Genomic DNA, 16,444 nt, shown 5'->3' with positions numbered 1-16,444 from the left:
CGATAATCCCTACAAACTACCTAACAGTGATACAAATATATAAGTCAAGGAGTACTACTGTGGAAAAAGCATGACCTAAGACTATCAATACTGTGATAACGTTTTACAGCTGCATGAAGTGCTAATTATAGATGAAATAAATGATCATAATAGCTCGACATATGCAACAATATTTGGCACATACGTGCAGCGCACTTTGATTTAGCCGCTACATACGTAGCTTACATATATAGTACTTGCTCAGACCAAATCTATTGTCACAAACTCGCACTTAGCCAGCGGTAGGGTGACGCCAGCCTCCGACACCGGCTGCGCAACTATCTCGATCGCGCTCGTGTCCGCCGCAACGGCCATGCGAACGATCTTATACATGGGCACGTTCACCTGACACAGATACACGAACGAGGCGCCTTTCGCGACGCGACGATGCACGACAAAGTGATGCGCCGCTCCGGCTTTGTACTCCCAGCCGACGACGGCCGACACCGTCTTGCCCTCCGCGTCCGGCCGCACCTCCACGTCGGACACGGAGTACGCGCCGACGGGCGGCGGCCTGCGGATCGTCTCCGCGCCGCATATCTTGATCTCGCCGAGCAGGAAGGAGAAGGGAACCGACCCGCCGCCACCGCCGTCGTCGTCGCTCCACACCATCGCGTCGACGTGTGTGATCGTGCCGACCGCCTCGTTGACCGTGTGCAGCTGCGAGATCCAGCCGTTCTCCGCGACCGTGTCCGACGACGCGTCCTCGCTCGAGTACCGCCTGTAGAGGTCGCCGCTGGCGGCGGCATCCGTGCGTGCAGCGGGGCGCCCTCTAGCGGTGGCATTCGCGCGGCGTTCGAACGCGTAGAGATGCACGGTGCCGTCGTCAGCCTCCGCGCGGACGAGCAGCGAGAAGTGAAGCCCCTCCATCGCGATGGGCTTCAGGGAGAAGGAGACGAGCGTTGGCGCGCCGGGGCGCAGCGCGAGGTCGCGGAACAGCGCCACCTGGGCGACGTGCGTGCGCGCGGTGAAGCCAGACACGCGAAGGCAGGCGCCGCCGCTGTACGCATCGCGCGCGCACAGCTCAGCGTGCGGCCTACCGTCAGCGGGCGTCTCGTGTGGCGGCTGCGCGTGCTGTCGCGCGAGGTTGTGCCATGCGGCGTCGCTCGCCACCGCGCCGCGCTCGTACAAGCGCTCCCCGAACCCCTGGCAGAACGACGTCGCCAGGAGGCGCCGGCGGACGGCGTGCGCGTGGCAGTGCGGCGCCGCGAGCGACCAGAAGAGGTCGTTGTGCGCGACGAACTTCGCTGCGTCGAGCCGCTGGTAGACCCACCCGGGAGCAAAGATGGCGGCAGAGAGGCGCGCGTCGCGGATCACCTCGAGGGCGAGGCTCGTGTTGAAGCCTCCGCCGCCGTACACGCCGCGGCCGAACACGTCGATGCCGACGTAGACGTCCTGCAGGCGGCCGTCCGCGCCCGCGACCGCAGCCGAGCTGGCGAGCGTCTCCTTCGTCCAGCCGTAGTTGAGGAAGATGCCGTCGCTCGAGTCGAAGAACACCTTGGAAGGAACGCGTTTGTTTACGAGTACGACGAGGCGTAAAAATACGATTGCTTGCACGCCGAAGCATAAAAATGTGTTTGTTTGTACGACGAGGCATAAAAATACGTTTGTTTGCATGCCGAGGCAGAAAAATACGTTTTTGTTTGTAGTTGTGTTGTTGTTGTATACCTTAGCATTACACAGACACCTAGACCAGTCGTGTCCAAACTGTTGCCAACGAGTAACGAGTTATTCGTACAAACAAGACCATTGTGAAATGAATGAAAGTGTCAATGACACTATAGCTCACCTTGGGTGTGATAGAAGAGGGAGATGATATTTAAAATTTGGTAAGTGTTTCATTTATGACAGACCAAAATGTGATCAAATGTCCTTATTCCCTGTTTTATACTAATAGAAATTTCACTGTTTTGTTTCAGGGTTAGTTTTGATGCGAAAATAAATGTTCTGGGCGAGAGATGGCGCTACGCCTAAATGATCGCCATTTTGGTTTTCGATTATCACGCAAATAAAAGCAATAAAATATTCCAGTCAAATTACTATAACGAAGAATCTAAAACACAATATTACACGTAGGTATGATTATAGGTAGGTAGGTAAGTAGGTAAATGTAACAAAATCGAATGAATCTAGATGGCCATTTTCATTTTTGCCAAAAAGTGGGCGTGGCTTGAAAGTAGGTCGACTGGCGTGCTCCAAAATAGGACGTTCAAATCTCTCCCATAGGAGTAACAACTATGCAATTTGAAACATGTGGGTCAAACGGTTCTTGAGTTATCGTTGACCGTAAGCAGACACTGAAATGTATAATGAAATTGCTAAAATCGACCTAATTTGCATAATTTAAAAAAAATATCAAAACACTTGTGATATGTTTTGGGACCAGTCCTTATTCATTCACATACCAAAAGTGAGCAAAATCCGTTGAACCTGAACTGACTTATGGCCATTTCCATTTTTGCCAAAAGGTGGGCGTGGCTCGAAAGTAGGTCGACTTGCGTGCTCCAAAATAGGACCTTCAAATCTCTCCCATAGGAGTAAAAACTATATGCAATTTGAAACATGTGGGTCAAACTGTTCTTGAGTTATCATTGACCATAGGCAGACACTGAAATGCATAGTCAAACTGCCAAAATCTACCTAATTTGCATAATTTAAAAAAAATATCAAAACCCCTGTGATATGTTTTGGGGCCAGTCCTTATTCATTCACATACCAAAAATGAGCAAAATCTGTTGAACCTGAACTGACTTATGGCCATTTCCATTTTTGCCAAAAAGTGGGCGTGGCTCGAAAGTAGGTCAACTGGCGTGCTCCAAAATAGGTCGTTCACATCTCTCCCATAGGAGTAACTATTGTATGCAATTTGAAACATGTGGGTCAAACGGTTCTCAAGTTATCGTTGACCGTAGCCAAATATTGACGGACAGACGGACGGACGTACGACGGACGACACCCCATGGAAATAGCTCATCTTGACGATGTCAAGGTGAGCTAAAAATCGCACTCGTCGTCGCCAAAAAATCCGACGAAAAGACGAGAGCGAGCGAGCATTACCTTGTTGTCGTCGTTGAGCTCGTTCTGCCAGGCCAGCTCACCGGTGACCGTCACGCTGTCGTACCAGACAACCCGCGCGTGCGGCAGCGCGGCGCGCATCTCCCGCGTCAGGTGTGATACAAAGTAGATGAGGTTGACGAGCTGCTCTCCCGGCACGATCGGGTTCTCGATGTTGACAAGGTAGCCGTCGAACCTGTAGTAGCGGCAGATGTCGATGAGCGTGCGAGCGAACCTCTCGCACGTCTCCCAGTCGGCGAGAAACTTGGCGCACAGTTCCGCGCCCGCGTCCCACTCCGTGATGATCTGAGACGTGGCGGAAGACGTGAAAATTAAATTCGGTAAGGTGGACGAGCGTGAGAATCGTGCAGAACAGTCTTGTGTAGAAATGCGAAATTTTGCACACATAGGTATTATTTAAATTCCTAAATATTTCGTGGTAGCATTAATCGAGCAGTACCATGTCGTGGCATAAAGCGCCCTCTAGCGGTTGAACAGAGATTATACTATGCGACTCAAGATTTTTGGCAGTGGCTTAACAATATTTATAAAATCAATTAAAACAGCAGCTTAAAATGAATTTGATTTTAAATAAATCAAGAGTGAGATAGTAAGACATTATTGTACAACATCATAATCCACTTTTGGTGAAATTATTAAACACTGCAAGTGGTGTAATCGGCACGGCATTTGAAGATGTTTCCACGGTTTCCACAGAGTGTAGCAGGAGATTAGTGTAATGTACTCTGTAGACAAGCGTGTAGTCGTAAAGCCTCGTTTAATGTCGACAACCGTATGACGTAACAATGTCGTAAACCATATGTCGTTAAACGTTACAATTAGTTCATTGCATACTGTCTGGTAGTTTGAAAAACAACAGCTAATATGTAAATGCACCACGTTTAAAACGAGTAAGACTTAGTGACAGATGTAGTGCATCGTGCAGCATTTAAGCACTGGTAAACTATCAGAGTTTGCTCTGCATGTGCCTTACCGTTCCCAAGCACAGAGTTCCAGCCGCATGAGCCACATTTGTCCAACTGGAAGGAGGGATTGTTACGAAGTTGTGGCTGAAATAGTTGAATATGTCCACAAAATCCCAGTGCCAGTGACGATATGCCATAGCAGAGTCGCTACCCTGGGGAAAACGGTCGTCAAGATACCCACCTGAAACATGCGTGAAATCCACCAATTGGAAAAAGTATAAGAAGTAAGTTACTAAGGTGTCGTTTCTTCGCCAACCACAAGGATTATGCATCATTGAATTTCGAAATAGTATTTCTTTTAATATTAAAAAATATATATATCACAGGTCTTGCTGGTAATCGCGTTGGTTACGGTATTGGCGAGCTATCCTTGAAATTAAACAAGTGCCGCGGAGCGACAGCGCTCATCTAACGTCTACTGCGGTGACTCTGTGGTGGAGTGGTGGGATTCTAGTAAACCCTGTTAGTCCGCAAATTGTTCACATACAGCCGACCGTGAACAGGCCAGATGTATGCGAGGGAAACTTTCTCACCAGGAATGTGTTGGGCATCGTTATGGACAAGTTGGCCACGAGATGGCAGCGTAAGTTTAAGTGTCCTTCAGATTAAAATGGAAGCGCCATCGTACGTAGTAGCAAACAACTATGTGGCAAGACACAAAAGTAGGCGTAAGCACTCATCATTACCTAACGCAAGCCTACAGCTAAAAATAGAGAGCTGTCCACCCTGTAAACTAATTAACGTCAGGCAAAAAACTTAACACAGTACCACCCAGCACATTGCACTGGCAGGGCCACTGGCAGTGGCATACGTTACATGTTAACTACACTGACAGTAACAGAATGGGCCATAGAAATTATACGATTTAAGGAGCATAAACTTCCTTCTCAACCAAATTTAGCTTTTGAAAATTTCACTGTGACATTGTAGCCTCATACATCCAGGATGTAATAGATTCTACTAGCAACCGGCAGTCAATTCTTTCTAAACAGTAACAGTAAACAAATCCATGTTTAAACCCGCTCTTGAGGGTCAAAAGGTTATCCGACACTGTAGTACGCGTTCGCATGTCAGCAGAAAGTACATTTCATGTCCTTTCAATAAAAGCCAAAAAATTGCTAGGTCAGCCGCTGAAACAAAAAGTTTTCCAATCGCTCGCGTCAGACCATGTCCTCAGAAAATGTCTAAATCTGCCGTGCCATTGACCTTTGACCTGTGACCGTCCCTTTCGGCACATGTAGGCTTTTCTACCATGATGCAGCTGTACACCGACTATCACGAGCCTAGATCGAGCCGTTTTAGATTTGTGCCGCAATTCTGCATTTCCTCCCTAATCCTTAAGTTAAGGAGGGAATGTTCCCCCTTCTTTTTACACCTCTTGACCTTTGACCTTTGACACCCCCAGCTTCGACATCCCAACCGTTTTCGGATTACCCCCCACGTCCCGATAAGTATCGTGGACCGACGTCGAAGCGTGTAAGATTTGTGCCCAACTGTTACAGACGGAGATCGGACGGACGGCACGCACGCACGGACGGACGATCATGCGATTCTACAAGCTGAGCTAAAAATTAAAACAGGAGAGAAAGACACGACAGTGGCATTGAATATTTTTGTATAATTTTGCCCCGACAAACCACTGATACTCGAAATTAGGTGCTGTGGTTGGTTAATCTAGTTTGCACTATAATTTCTGTGTATACACTCCGGCTGGTGAGAGATGACCGTACTGTGTATTAATGAATCAAAGTGCATTACAAAACAACAATGTAAACAGATTAAAATTAGGATGGCTTTTTTAAAATAAATGTTGGACAGCGACAAAATTAAAAAGTTAACCAGTGTATCAATAATGTATTACTCCTCCAGCTGAAAACTTCACCAATCTATTTCAGCATAACCATACATGTCCCCTTTGGATATTCCTGCTTGGTCAGTGAAACGACAACAGTTACGTTTTTCACGTGTGCATGCAAAAAATTGGCGACTCGTTACAAAGCACGCCTCCGTTGCAACGCCGTCGGCTCCCGCTACCTGTCAATCACTCCGCTCAGACAATCGATCAATTGCCTTTACCAGACAGAACGCGCGGTGACACGAACCTGCCATGTCGTGACATACAAAGGTCAGCGGAAGGTCGGCCGGACGCTCGACGCTCTCTGCCAGCTCCACCGTCGCCACGTTGAAGTCGTCCTTGCCAGCCTCCCACGCGAGCACCTCCTCCCACGTCTTCAGTGGCTTCATCTGCGGCTTGTCCGCATCCTCGTCATCCGTCGCCGCGGCGACGACTCCGCCCGCCGGACGATTCGCGTTGTCGCTCGCGGCTCCCTCTGCTGCCGCCTCACGCGTCTCGCCCACACCTTCAGTTGTGGCGCCATCTGTAGGCAGTGGGGTAGTGACGGCGACACGCTCACCGGTGTCTGCTAAGTCAGGCCTCGAAACATTAGCTGTCGTGGCTGGTGGGGAACTCATCTTCACTAAAGTTCAGGCTTTGGTGTTAGTTGAAATTCCAGCGGTGTGGGTCCTCACTGTAATAATAAAATTATTTCTTTGTTATCCTAGTCGATATCATTATCATCATCTTCTTTTTGATTCTTGCACCAGTAGATGCAAAAATTCTGCTAACACTGTACGCAGAGAAAAAGAGCACATTTAGTGTAGAAAGAATCGAGCTGCACTAAATAACATTGCGTTATTACCCCACATTACGTTAGCTTTATGCGTTATTTTGTTCAGGCAGTGCATTAAAACGGTGTGCCACAGTAACATATTTAATACTTTTTCAAGAAAACCTCTGAACTTGCCTTTTGTACTAACTATGGCAGATCTTACTACTAGATAAGCAGTAGATTTGACACAACTCAACAAGAACGGATGGGTGCACAATTAACACGTAAAAGCGTGTGCATGATTACATAGTGGGCTTGAGCGTGACTCCACACGTGCTGTTCACAAACCTGCAAATAAAAGAAGAGCAGCGATGAGGCTAACATATATAGAGACTGTGTCTGAAGTCAGCTAGCAACTTACTGAGCACGAATGCAGTACGTGCAAGTCACTCCCAACGATGAATATTCGAGTAGGAGCACACAGCCACGACAACACTGCCAGATGACTGCATTTATTGCGGTAGAACAGTGCACTCTTATATACCCGTCCCCATAAACTAAACATTTACGTGACTAAACAAATAAAATTTCCGGAGGGAAGATAATATCTATGCAACCGGCTACATGTCTCACAAGTTCCACACCACAAATGTAGATAAAGGCACGCATGGTAAATAGCACCAGTTGTCAGGAAAATGATAAATATTAACTCAGCGTAACTCATCCTATGACTTCATTTTGTTTACACAATTTTCCCGGGCAACGTCTGGCACCACGCTATAATGTGTATATATATATTGAAAAAAATTTCAGCAGGGCAGTCGGTTGCTAGCGCTCATAGGGTCTATGTCCCCCAGGGTACTGCCGGAACGTACCCTGAGTACGGGGGGGAAAGAGTTAGGGTTAGGATTAGGGTTAGGGTTAGGGAGTACTCAGTAGGCGTAGGCGACTCCCTAGACTCGTTAGTGAAGTAGGCGGCGAGATACGGTCCGGCATATTAGATAGTACCAGGGTACGTTCCGGTATACCGGACCGTACCCAGGGTACGTTCCGGCAGTACCCTGGGGGACATAGAACCTCTCAGCGTTGCTAGCAACCTATGTGTTTCTCGATCTTGCAGTGTTGAAGTTCATGGTACACGTAGTTCTCAAGTCACACCCGACTATAGATGCAGCAGGGCAGATAGAGAAGGCTGCAATAGTTGGAGTGCACGTAGTAATCTACAAAGTCGGCATTCAGAGATAAATTCATACAATTATCAGACAAACAAAACTTTTTACCTTTGTGCATGGTAAGCATGCACGTCTGTTCCGGGTATAAACAGGCATAACTTTGCGTTTCGTTTAAAAGGTGTAATTTATACAAACCAGACTTGGATCTGAGAATGAAGTTTTAGACAAATATTAGATCACCAAGATAAGAATTCCTTTGGTTCTCCATAACTAGCTAAACTTCAATTACCACACGGAACAACATGATAATGAAATAACTTGGCACTCAGACCTTCTCACTATAGTCACGTAATTAACGCAAGTAATCACAATTATTATAGGCAATTAACACTCCTCGCACAAACATGCATGAAAATATTTTTCATTGATCTGATTAACGTGTTAGAAAACTAGATTAGCTCAAATTGCAATTTTCTACATCATCAAGTTAACGTGCATTCTGCTCTTAAACGCACACGCCGAAATTAGAAAGTTCTTACAGACAGGCTTCTGGTCCTTCCTTGCTCACGGTCAGCGTGGTTGGGTGTTGCTTCAGGTATATTGATCGGCCAGGACGGATAACAAGGCTGTGTTGCACCCAGAGGAGGCTCCGTGAAAGTGACCTACCACATTAGCTCCTGTCTTCTATGGATAGGCACCACCAAGCCCCAACTCACAGCATGTGTCTCTTACTTTCGACAGCGTCTACGATAAACATCCTGCAACTATTTTACCGGCAACTATCTTAGGTATAGGTTTCTGATTGAGTCTCCAGGGATGGTTCACGACTCGATTTGAATGTGAAAGAACACATATGGTAATCGTGAGAACCTATATATACTAATTTTGCCAGGGGACACTTAGACGTTACGAGACCACATGCTACGCAGCGCTTCAAACAGCGGCTTATTGATTGCCTACAGCCAATTAAACAGCGTTTAAGAAGCTTTTAAGCCGCTGTTTTTATCTGTCATATTTTGGCTGCATATGGCTACAGGTGGAAGCCTGAAGCAGGGCTACGTTTTTGCGCTGGAATGCTATATGTCTTGGCGGCATGCAATAACGCCCATCTTACTTTGCGCCAAAGCAATTACTTGTCGTATTAAGAAAATAATTACGTGCACGAATATTGAGCATTCAGGTATCATATAGTCGTGAAACCACCAGTTTATTAAAATAGACAGACGTGTGAATCGTTTGCACATCACACACACAACGGCATTTACGCAGCACGGATCTTCACGTAATTGACGGTACGTGACGTTGCAGAATGTATTTACAAAACAAATATGACTGTACATATCTACATTATGAATCACAACAATTACATAGTGTATGTAAATAGAGGTATGTGTGACCAATGCATAACATGATCAAGTTGGATGAAAATTACATGACACCAATATGCGCCTCAACGCCAGTATTTATAATTTATATCATAATTTCTTATAAATAAAACTGGGCACTAAAACAAACAAAAGGTTGGGAATATACACTTAGACATGTCTGGATTTCCACACAGTGCCCACTATTATGATATTTTTATCGTACAAAATTTTACCAACTCCCATTCTTTAATATCTCTAATACCAAAAAAGCAAATTCATACATTTGAAATCTTAGCTTCCTTTCTGATTGTTATAAATGCATTTACAATGCTGTATGTCATCACAACATCTCTGCCACGTGTCATACATTATACACTTGCAAATTCAATTATTAGCATGAGATCTATTTGCTCTACTACTTTGGACATGTGTGCTTACTTGATCAATAAATTTTCCAATACTGATCTATATGGCTACACCCATGTAAAAAAAATATTGATTCACATTTCTCACATACATCTCATACCAGCATCATATAGCTACTATAGTTAATCGTTGCCGTGCCAGATATCAAACTAAGATTGTCAAAACTATGTGAGTATTCGCCTGAAAGTAACGTATAAAACGTAGTTTGCATGAAGCCGCGATGAACGCATAGCAGTAACAAGCAGAGTTATTCCAACCAAAATACGGATCAAGGTCACTTTCCCCATTGTATACATAGCACCATCATTAGGGAGTAAACATAGGTCCTTGTTAGCTAGGAACTGTTCATACGTGCCTGCAGAACTGGTTTCTTCTCTAGGATGCAAACTCGCACATGTGGCCACAGGCTGCGGGACAAACCTGGTACTTGCTGAACCACTCCTGTAGGTGCTGCAAGTGTCCACCATGTGAGCAGCCCTGACACCATGCATATATACCCCTCACTGTGTGGTGGCTGCAAACAAACAAATAAACACAAGTTGGTTCTTTATATAGCTGAATATATGCGTGTTGGTAGTACCTACGTTTCGTAATTTTCATTTTTATTATGTTCCATATATAAGACATTGTTAAAAAAAACATTTACCAACTGTATTCTGTACATAGTCATAGTCAGATGCAGCTTGTAGACTGTCATGAGTGCATGTCCATCCGTCCGTCCGACCGTCCGTTCATCAACAATATGAGCACAAATCTAAACGGCTCATTTTACGAGAATGAATTGATCACTGTTGCCACGACGAAAAAAACGAGGCTACTGTAAACGAGACGGCGACGCACCAGACGCTGCAGGAGTTAGTGATGCCCTTGCACTTGTCGCACAGCCAGCCGGACCGCAGCAGCGTCTTGCCGCAGCGGTTGCAGGCGGTGCGCACAGTGGTCGACTGCTGGTTCAGGCAATTCACAGCCGAGTGTCCACTCAGCTTGATTATCTCGTTCGTGCAGCTCCACAGCTGGAATCGTCCTAGCAGATCTGTTAAACGAGTATATAACAAAAGTATATATATGTATATCAAGAGCTAATAATACCTAGAGTGTACAACGGAAAAACGGGAAAATAGTGCTAATTGACGGCAATATTATTCTACTTTGCCTGCGAGTCTAGAATAATTTTTATGGTATTGTCATTACAGCAGATCCTTTGCTCTTCAAAACAAGACAACCACTCTGTCAATAGATACTCCCTAGGCTGAGATACTGGCTCATAAACTCCCCTCCCACAGGCTCACGGAGCCTCGCATCACCAATATTCACTTCACTCCTTCTTCGCTCGTATTTGGCAGTTAGGAAAGTCGCTTACGGGGAGAGTTTTCGATAACTTTTATGAATGAACGGCATTTCTGTTATCATCGGAGCTTCGGGGCAATCGCCTATGCCCTTACCTCCAATTATCTTTCCTAGCACAGCTAAGCCCAGTCATGATAGAGCGGCATTGTTTTTCTAAATTAAGGTCTCTACAACGCAGCTCGTTCTATATGGCTGTAGTTAAGAGTAAAAAATTTGGCATGTGACATCAAATTATCAGCGACTCAAAGCAGAGACGGAAAACGATAGCCAGACCCGCAAAAGGCGACCGAGGATAGGGTGATGATGTGGGATGGGCGAAGCGCCCGGCAGGCCGAGGGTGAAGGGTTGAAGTGTACGAGCGTAGTATGTGCAGCTATGGATGATCGTAGTTGGACGAAGCGGGTGGTGTCTTGTTTTAGTGAGAGCAAAGATTCTGGCTTAATGCAATACGATGAAAATTATATCTAGCCTCGCAGGACAAAGTAGAATAATTATTTCGCCGTGATATAGCGACTATTTTCCCCGTTTTGCGTTGTACACTCTAGGTCATTATTATGCAGTGATGTACTTAAGTATAAGTTATATGTTATAATTATATCGTGAGATGTCTATTATCTCTATTATGTACTCTTGATATTATAATATATATATTATATTATATATTATATATATTAGGGACAATATTACTATACAGGGATATAATTTCTTTTAGTTAGAAGTTTTGCTGATACAAAATTTTTTTAAATCCACATGCATAGATTCTATACCTCTTATATAATAACTCGATCTTAAATCAAGCTTTAAATGGTCAGTGGCGCCACCTTTCGAGATCATATGTGATAAATTTGGATTTGTAATAATGCAGCACTTGAACATTGCATAAGCTGCTCTAGGTTTAGCGACCCAGAGAGACCGGGTACAAGATGGCGTTGCGCAAAAGATGCGTTATTCCCCGACCGCCGAGAGCGGCTAAGCCGCGCACTTCCGCGGGACTGGGCGCACGCGACCGCGGGTGTTGTATGTAGCATCTCGCGCTGCCCGCTATACGAATTCGCGCGCCGAAGGAGGGCGGGCGCGCGAATCCGTATAGCGGGAAGCGTAACATCGCGCAGTTTTCGTGAGACGTACACCGGCTTGACTACGGCGACCTTTGCTGCTCCAGAGCCACGCTGCAGCAGCTAGCAGGGACCAGTATTTGGTGCTACTGCTGGTTTGCCACACCAGCCACACAGGCCACGCCAGCGCAGGTGCTCGCACGACGTGCCGTCGCCACGGGCAGCGCGGGGTCAGGAAGTTGGTCGAAACGTGGCACGTACGCAGCCAGGCGGCGCCGCTTTTGGAGATAGCATCTAGACCGCGCCTCCCCACGTGGAGCGCCGTACGACACTTCGTTAAAAGCTCTGTGATAGACATAACGCTATACTCGGCAGTAGCGCCCGTCATCGCGTAGCGGCCAATGAGCGAGCGCGTCATCGCTGATTGACAGCATTTCTTGAGGTTTCTTGTAGGAGTCACTACGTCTTAGCCATGAGGCGCGCCACCCCAAAAAAAGTTTAGGGGCCGTTTGGAGATGGCCTCCTGCCGTCCATCGCGAAATATCGGTTGGATTGCGCCCAGTTTTCGCGGAGTTCGTTTTCAGACCCCTGTCTAAGGTATCTGTCTAAGTGGACAAAAAGGGGGCGGCGTATTCGCTGTTGGGGCACGGCTTCGCCGCGAGCTGTGCGCTGCGAGCAAAAACCGGGGCCGCAAGTCCGTCTAGCAACAATATTGAAGGGATAATGAGGAATGATTATGCTTGCTCAGACAGATAAAGTTCTAGTAACTGGGATCAGAAGAACCAATCTAACAGACACGCGGAAATTCCGGTGGGTGATCCAGGCACAAGGTTTGTACCCACCTATGTAAGACATCAGCCAGTGCTCCTGTGTGTGTTCGTCGATGTGAGGCCGTATGCGATCGCCGAGAACGATGAGCACAGACACGGACATCTGCACGTCTCCCTGAAATTATTGCCGGTTACGAAAAACAGCGCGAACGGCCTTGGAATGTTACCGACAATGATAGTCCTATGCTAGCCACGCAAAGACAGATGGAGACGTTTATTATTAGGGATAAATCTTCACTCAGATGAGAACTAAAAATTATCAACTATAAATATAATTCGGATTCACTCTAGTAGTGTCAGAGGCATTTCCCTTCAGTGTTCAGTTAAAATAAATTATTCAGGATTAAATCAGACCATTTTCAGTTACCATATAATTCTATTGGGCTCAGCTATCAGTGTCAGTGTGAACAAGCCTACTGTAATGGAACGACAAAAATATAATGTGTGAAAAAACTAAACTACAAAACAAAACAAAAACGATAGTCTACCCAAACCCACCTCAGCAATTCTTATTAGATTGTACTACATAACAAGTGTCGATCTCCTTCTTCTCCGAAGAAAGAAGGAACTCACCTTCGCAGCAAAATGGTGCAACATGTCAACCACCATCTGCGTGCTGTCCCAAAGATGACTCTGCTCGGCCAGTGCATTCGTGCTGAGCAGCAATTCCACTTTGCAGTCAATGTTCGGTTGGTCCTGCGCCATGTCACTGATTTCGCTCTCGTCGTTGACACTAGGTGGAGACCCGTTGAGGTTGTCAGGTGGGCCGGTACGATCTAAACAATTTATCATGAGTCATGAGAGAGACAGACAGACAGACACAGGCGCCCGCGGCCCAGCACGCCCCGGCCGGCACTTCACCGCTCCCCGCGCCGGCGCCCGCAGTCCGCCGGCACTCACCGTCCCCCGCGCGCCGCACCGCCCCGGACCTTCACCGTCCCCGCCGGCCGGCGCCCTCAACCGTCCCGCCCAGCGCCCTGCACCGTCCATCGCTCGCGTGACTGCCAAGCACCCTGACCTCGCCGCCGTCATCCTCAACCATCCCACCCGGCCACCTCAGCCGTCCTGCACTCCGCGTGCTGCCAGCGCCCTCACACACGCCCAGCGCGCCTTCACCGCTCCCCGCCGGCGCCCTCACCGTCCCGCGCCGCGCACCCTCACCACGCCCGGCACCCTCACCACGCCCGGACCCTCACCGTTCCCCGCCGCACCCTCACCGGTCCCGCCGCCCAGCGCGCCTCACTGCCGCGCGCTCGCGTGCTGCCAGCACCTGACCGCGCCCGGCACCCTCACCATCCCCGCCGGCGGCCCTCACCACGCCCGCGCGCTCCTCGACCACGCCGGCCACCTTCACCGTCCCCGCCCGGCGCCCTCACCGTCCCCGCCGGCACACACCACGCCCGCGCCATCTGTGTCAGCGTCCCCGTCTGCCGCGCCTTCACCGTCCCCCGGGTCCGCGGCGCCCTCACGCGTCCCCGGCTCCGAGAGCCGAGCCCCCCCTCACCGTCCCCGCCCGCGGCCGGCGCTTCACCGTCCCAGCCGAACAGGCTCGGGCCGCCCTTCACCCGTCCCCCAAGCCCGGCACACACGCACACCGCCCGGCTCACCCACCGTACCCGAATCCCGCGCCCAATCACCGTCCCGCAGCCGTCCCCACAGGCCGGCACCCTTCATCCCACGCCGGGCAAACCACCTCACCCGTCCCCCGCGCCCAGGCACCGCTCACCATCCCGCTGCGCCAGCACCCTCGACCGTCCGCCGACTACGCATGCTGCCAGCAGCCCTAACGCGCCCGGCACCCTCACTCATCCCGCGCCGGACGCCCTCACCACGGCCCGACCCCTCACCACGCCCAGGCGCCCTCAACCGGTCCCCTCGCTGTGCGCCTTCACCGTCCCGCCGGCGCCCTCACCCGATCCCGCGAGCGCCTTCACGCACGCCCGGCGCCTTCCAACAGTCCGCCAGTGCCCGGCGGCCCTCAACCCACGCCCGCGCCCTCACCCGTCCCGGCGGCCCTCACCGTTCGCGCTCGCGTGCTGCCAGCGCCATCACGCGTGAGTTGTTGACGAATCCCGCTGGCAATGTTGGAGAGCTGTCGGCCGGAGTTCTTCGGTCGCTGCGGGCTCCCGTCTCGCTGTCCGCTCATCGACCCCGGGCTCGCACTAGGCTTCGTGCCGCCTGTTTGTCGGCTTTTCTGCTGTCCGTGACGTGGTCGGCGTGGTTGTCCAGCCGCTGCTTGGCCCGCACCTACACGGCAGATGTGATGGCGATTTAGAACCTAAGCATGGGCAATGCAAGGCAGATGTATGCATTTAGCAACCTACGGCGTGGCAATGGCACAGACAGCATGTATGCATTTAGAACCTACACGTGGCAATGACAAGACAGCGATTATGCATTTAGAACCTAACCAATTGGCAATGCAAAGGCATGATGTATGCATTTAGAACTAACGCATTGGCAATGGCAAGACAGATGATGCATTGTTAGAACCTACACGTGCAATTGACAAGACAACAGATGTATCATTTAGAACCCTACGCTATCAGGCATAAGGCAATGCAAGACAGAATGAAAAATACAATTATTAGTATAACCTATACACGATGGCAAATGGCAAAGACAGATGTATGCATTTAGAACCTACGCGTGCTAATGGCATAGACAGATGTATGCATTTAGAACCTACACGTGCGCACTGGCAAGACATATGGTATGCATTTAGAACATACCACGTGCAATGGCAAGACAGATGTTATGCATTTAGAACCTACACGTGGCAATGGCAAGACAAGTCCATATGCATTTTAGAAACCTATGGTGGCAAATGGCAAGCACAGATGTATGCATTTAGAACCTACGCATGGCAATGGCAAACAGATATACGCATTTAGAACCCATAACACGTGGCAATGGCAAGACAGATGTAAGTGCACTTACAACCTACCCGTGGCAATGGCCCAAGACAGAGTGTATGCACTTACGACCTACGCGTGGCCAATGGCAAGACAGATGATCCACTTAGAACCTACGCGTGCAATTGGCAAGGCAGATATTATTGCACTTTACAACCTACACATGGCAATGGCAAGACAGATGTATGCACTTACAACCTACCGCATGCAATGGCCAAGACAGATGCTATGCATTTAAAATCGCTACAGTGGGTGGCAATGGCAAGCAGATGTATGCATTTAGAACCTGACACGTGACAATGGCATAGTACAGATGTAATGCATTTAGAACCTACTGCGTGGCAATTGCCATAGATAGATGTATGGCACTTGAGACCTTATGGCGTCGCAAGGCAAGACAGATGTAATGCATTTAGAACCTACGCATGGCAATGGCAAGGCAGATATATGCACTTAGAACCTACGCGTGGCAATGGCAAGACAGATGTATGCACTTACAACCTACGCGTGGCAATGGCAAGACAGATGTATGCACTTACAACCTACGCGTGGCAATGGCAAGACAGATTATCCACTTAGAACCTACGCGTGGGCAATGGCAAGGCAGATAATATGCACTTACAACCCTACGCAATGGCGAAATT

At 48.5% G+C, this 16,444-nt stretch overlaps 2 protein-coding genes across 2 annotated transcripts in view; both read right to left on the bottom strand.

Moving 5' to 3' along the window:
* Window positions 1–240: 240 nt before the first annotated feature.
* On the bottom strand, window positions 241–8,697 carry LOC106806562 (cytosolic endo-beta-N-acetylglucosaminidase-like). The gene is made up of 8 exons (XM_014808555.1): window positions 8,400–8,697; window positions 7,969–8,066; window positions 6,884–7,036; window positions 6,182–6,607; window positions 4,088–4,260; window positions 3,097–3,399; window positions 649–1,536; window positions 241–585 (listed from the first exon to the last, which is right to left on the bottom strand). Exons 4-8 carry the CDS (start codon window positions 6,549–6,551, stop codon window positions 241–243), a joined length of 2,079 nt encoding a protein of 692 aa, XP_014664041.1. The 5' UTR covers window positions 6,552–6,607; window positions 6,884–7,036; window positions 7,969–8,066; window positions 8,400–8,697.
* Window positions 8,698–9,049: 352 nt separating this feature from the next.
* The window catches only part of LOC106806555 (WD repeat-containing protein 24-like), a 27,225-nt gene continuing 19,830 nt past the window's right edge, over window positions 9,050–16,444 (bottom strand). Inside the window, exons 11-15 of the mRNA XM_014808543.1 lie at window positions 14,887–15,132; window positions 13,459–13,661; window positions 12,898–13,000; window positions 10,494–10,686; window positions 9,050–10,167 (exon numbers count right to left, since the gene is read on the bottom strand). Of these exons, the coding sequence (XP_014664029.1) occupies window positions 10,029–10,167; window positions 10,494–10,686; window positions 12,898–13,000; window positions 13,459–13,661; window positions 14,887–15,132 (884 nt within the window). The 3' untranslated portion in view covers window positions 9,050–10,028. The remainder of the gene's footprint in view (window positions 10,168–10,493; window positions 10,687–12,897; window positions 13,001–13,458; window positions 13,662–14,886; window positions 15,133–16,444) is intronic.

The sequence above is a fragment of the Priapulus caudatus genome, unplaced genomic scaffold (assembly GCF_000485595.1).
Source record: "Priapulus caudatus unplaced genomic scaffold, Priapulus_caudatus-5.0.1 Scaffold9, whole genome shotgun sequence".
In the NCBI taxonomy this organism is placed as follows: Eukaryota; Metazoa; Priapulida; class Priapulimorpha; order Priapulimorphida; family Priapulidae; genus Priapulus; species Priapulus caudatus.
Note: the sequence above shows the minus strand (reverse complement) of the source record. Positions and strands in the feature narration are given on the sequence as shown.

Excerpts from the sequence above, each read along its gene's own strand:
- LOC106806562 (XM_014808555.1), bottom strand. The coding sequence starts at position 6,551 with ATGAGTTCCCCACCAGCCACGACAGCTAATGTTTCGAGGCCTGACTTA. Across the intron at positions 1,537-3,096 it reads AGCTCAACGACGACAACAAG|GTGTTCTTCGACTCGAGCGA; the intron begins GTAATGCTCGCT and ends GTTCCTTCCAAG. Across the intron at positions 586-648 it reads TCACACACGTCGACGCGATG|ATCAAGATATGCGGCGCGGA; the intron begins GTGTGGAGCGAC and ends CTGCTCGGCGAG.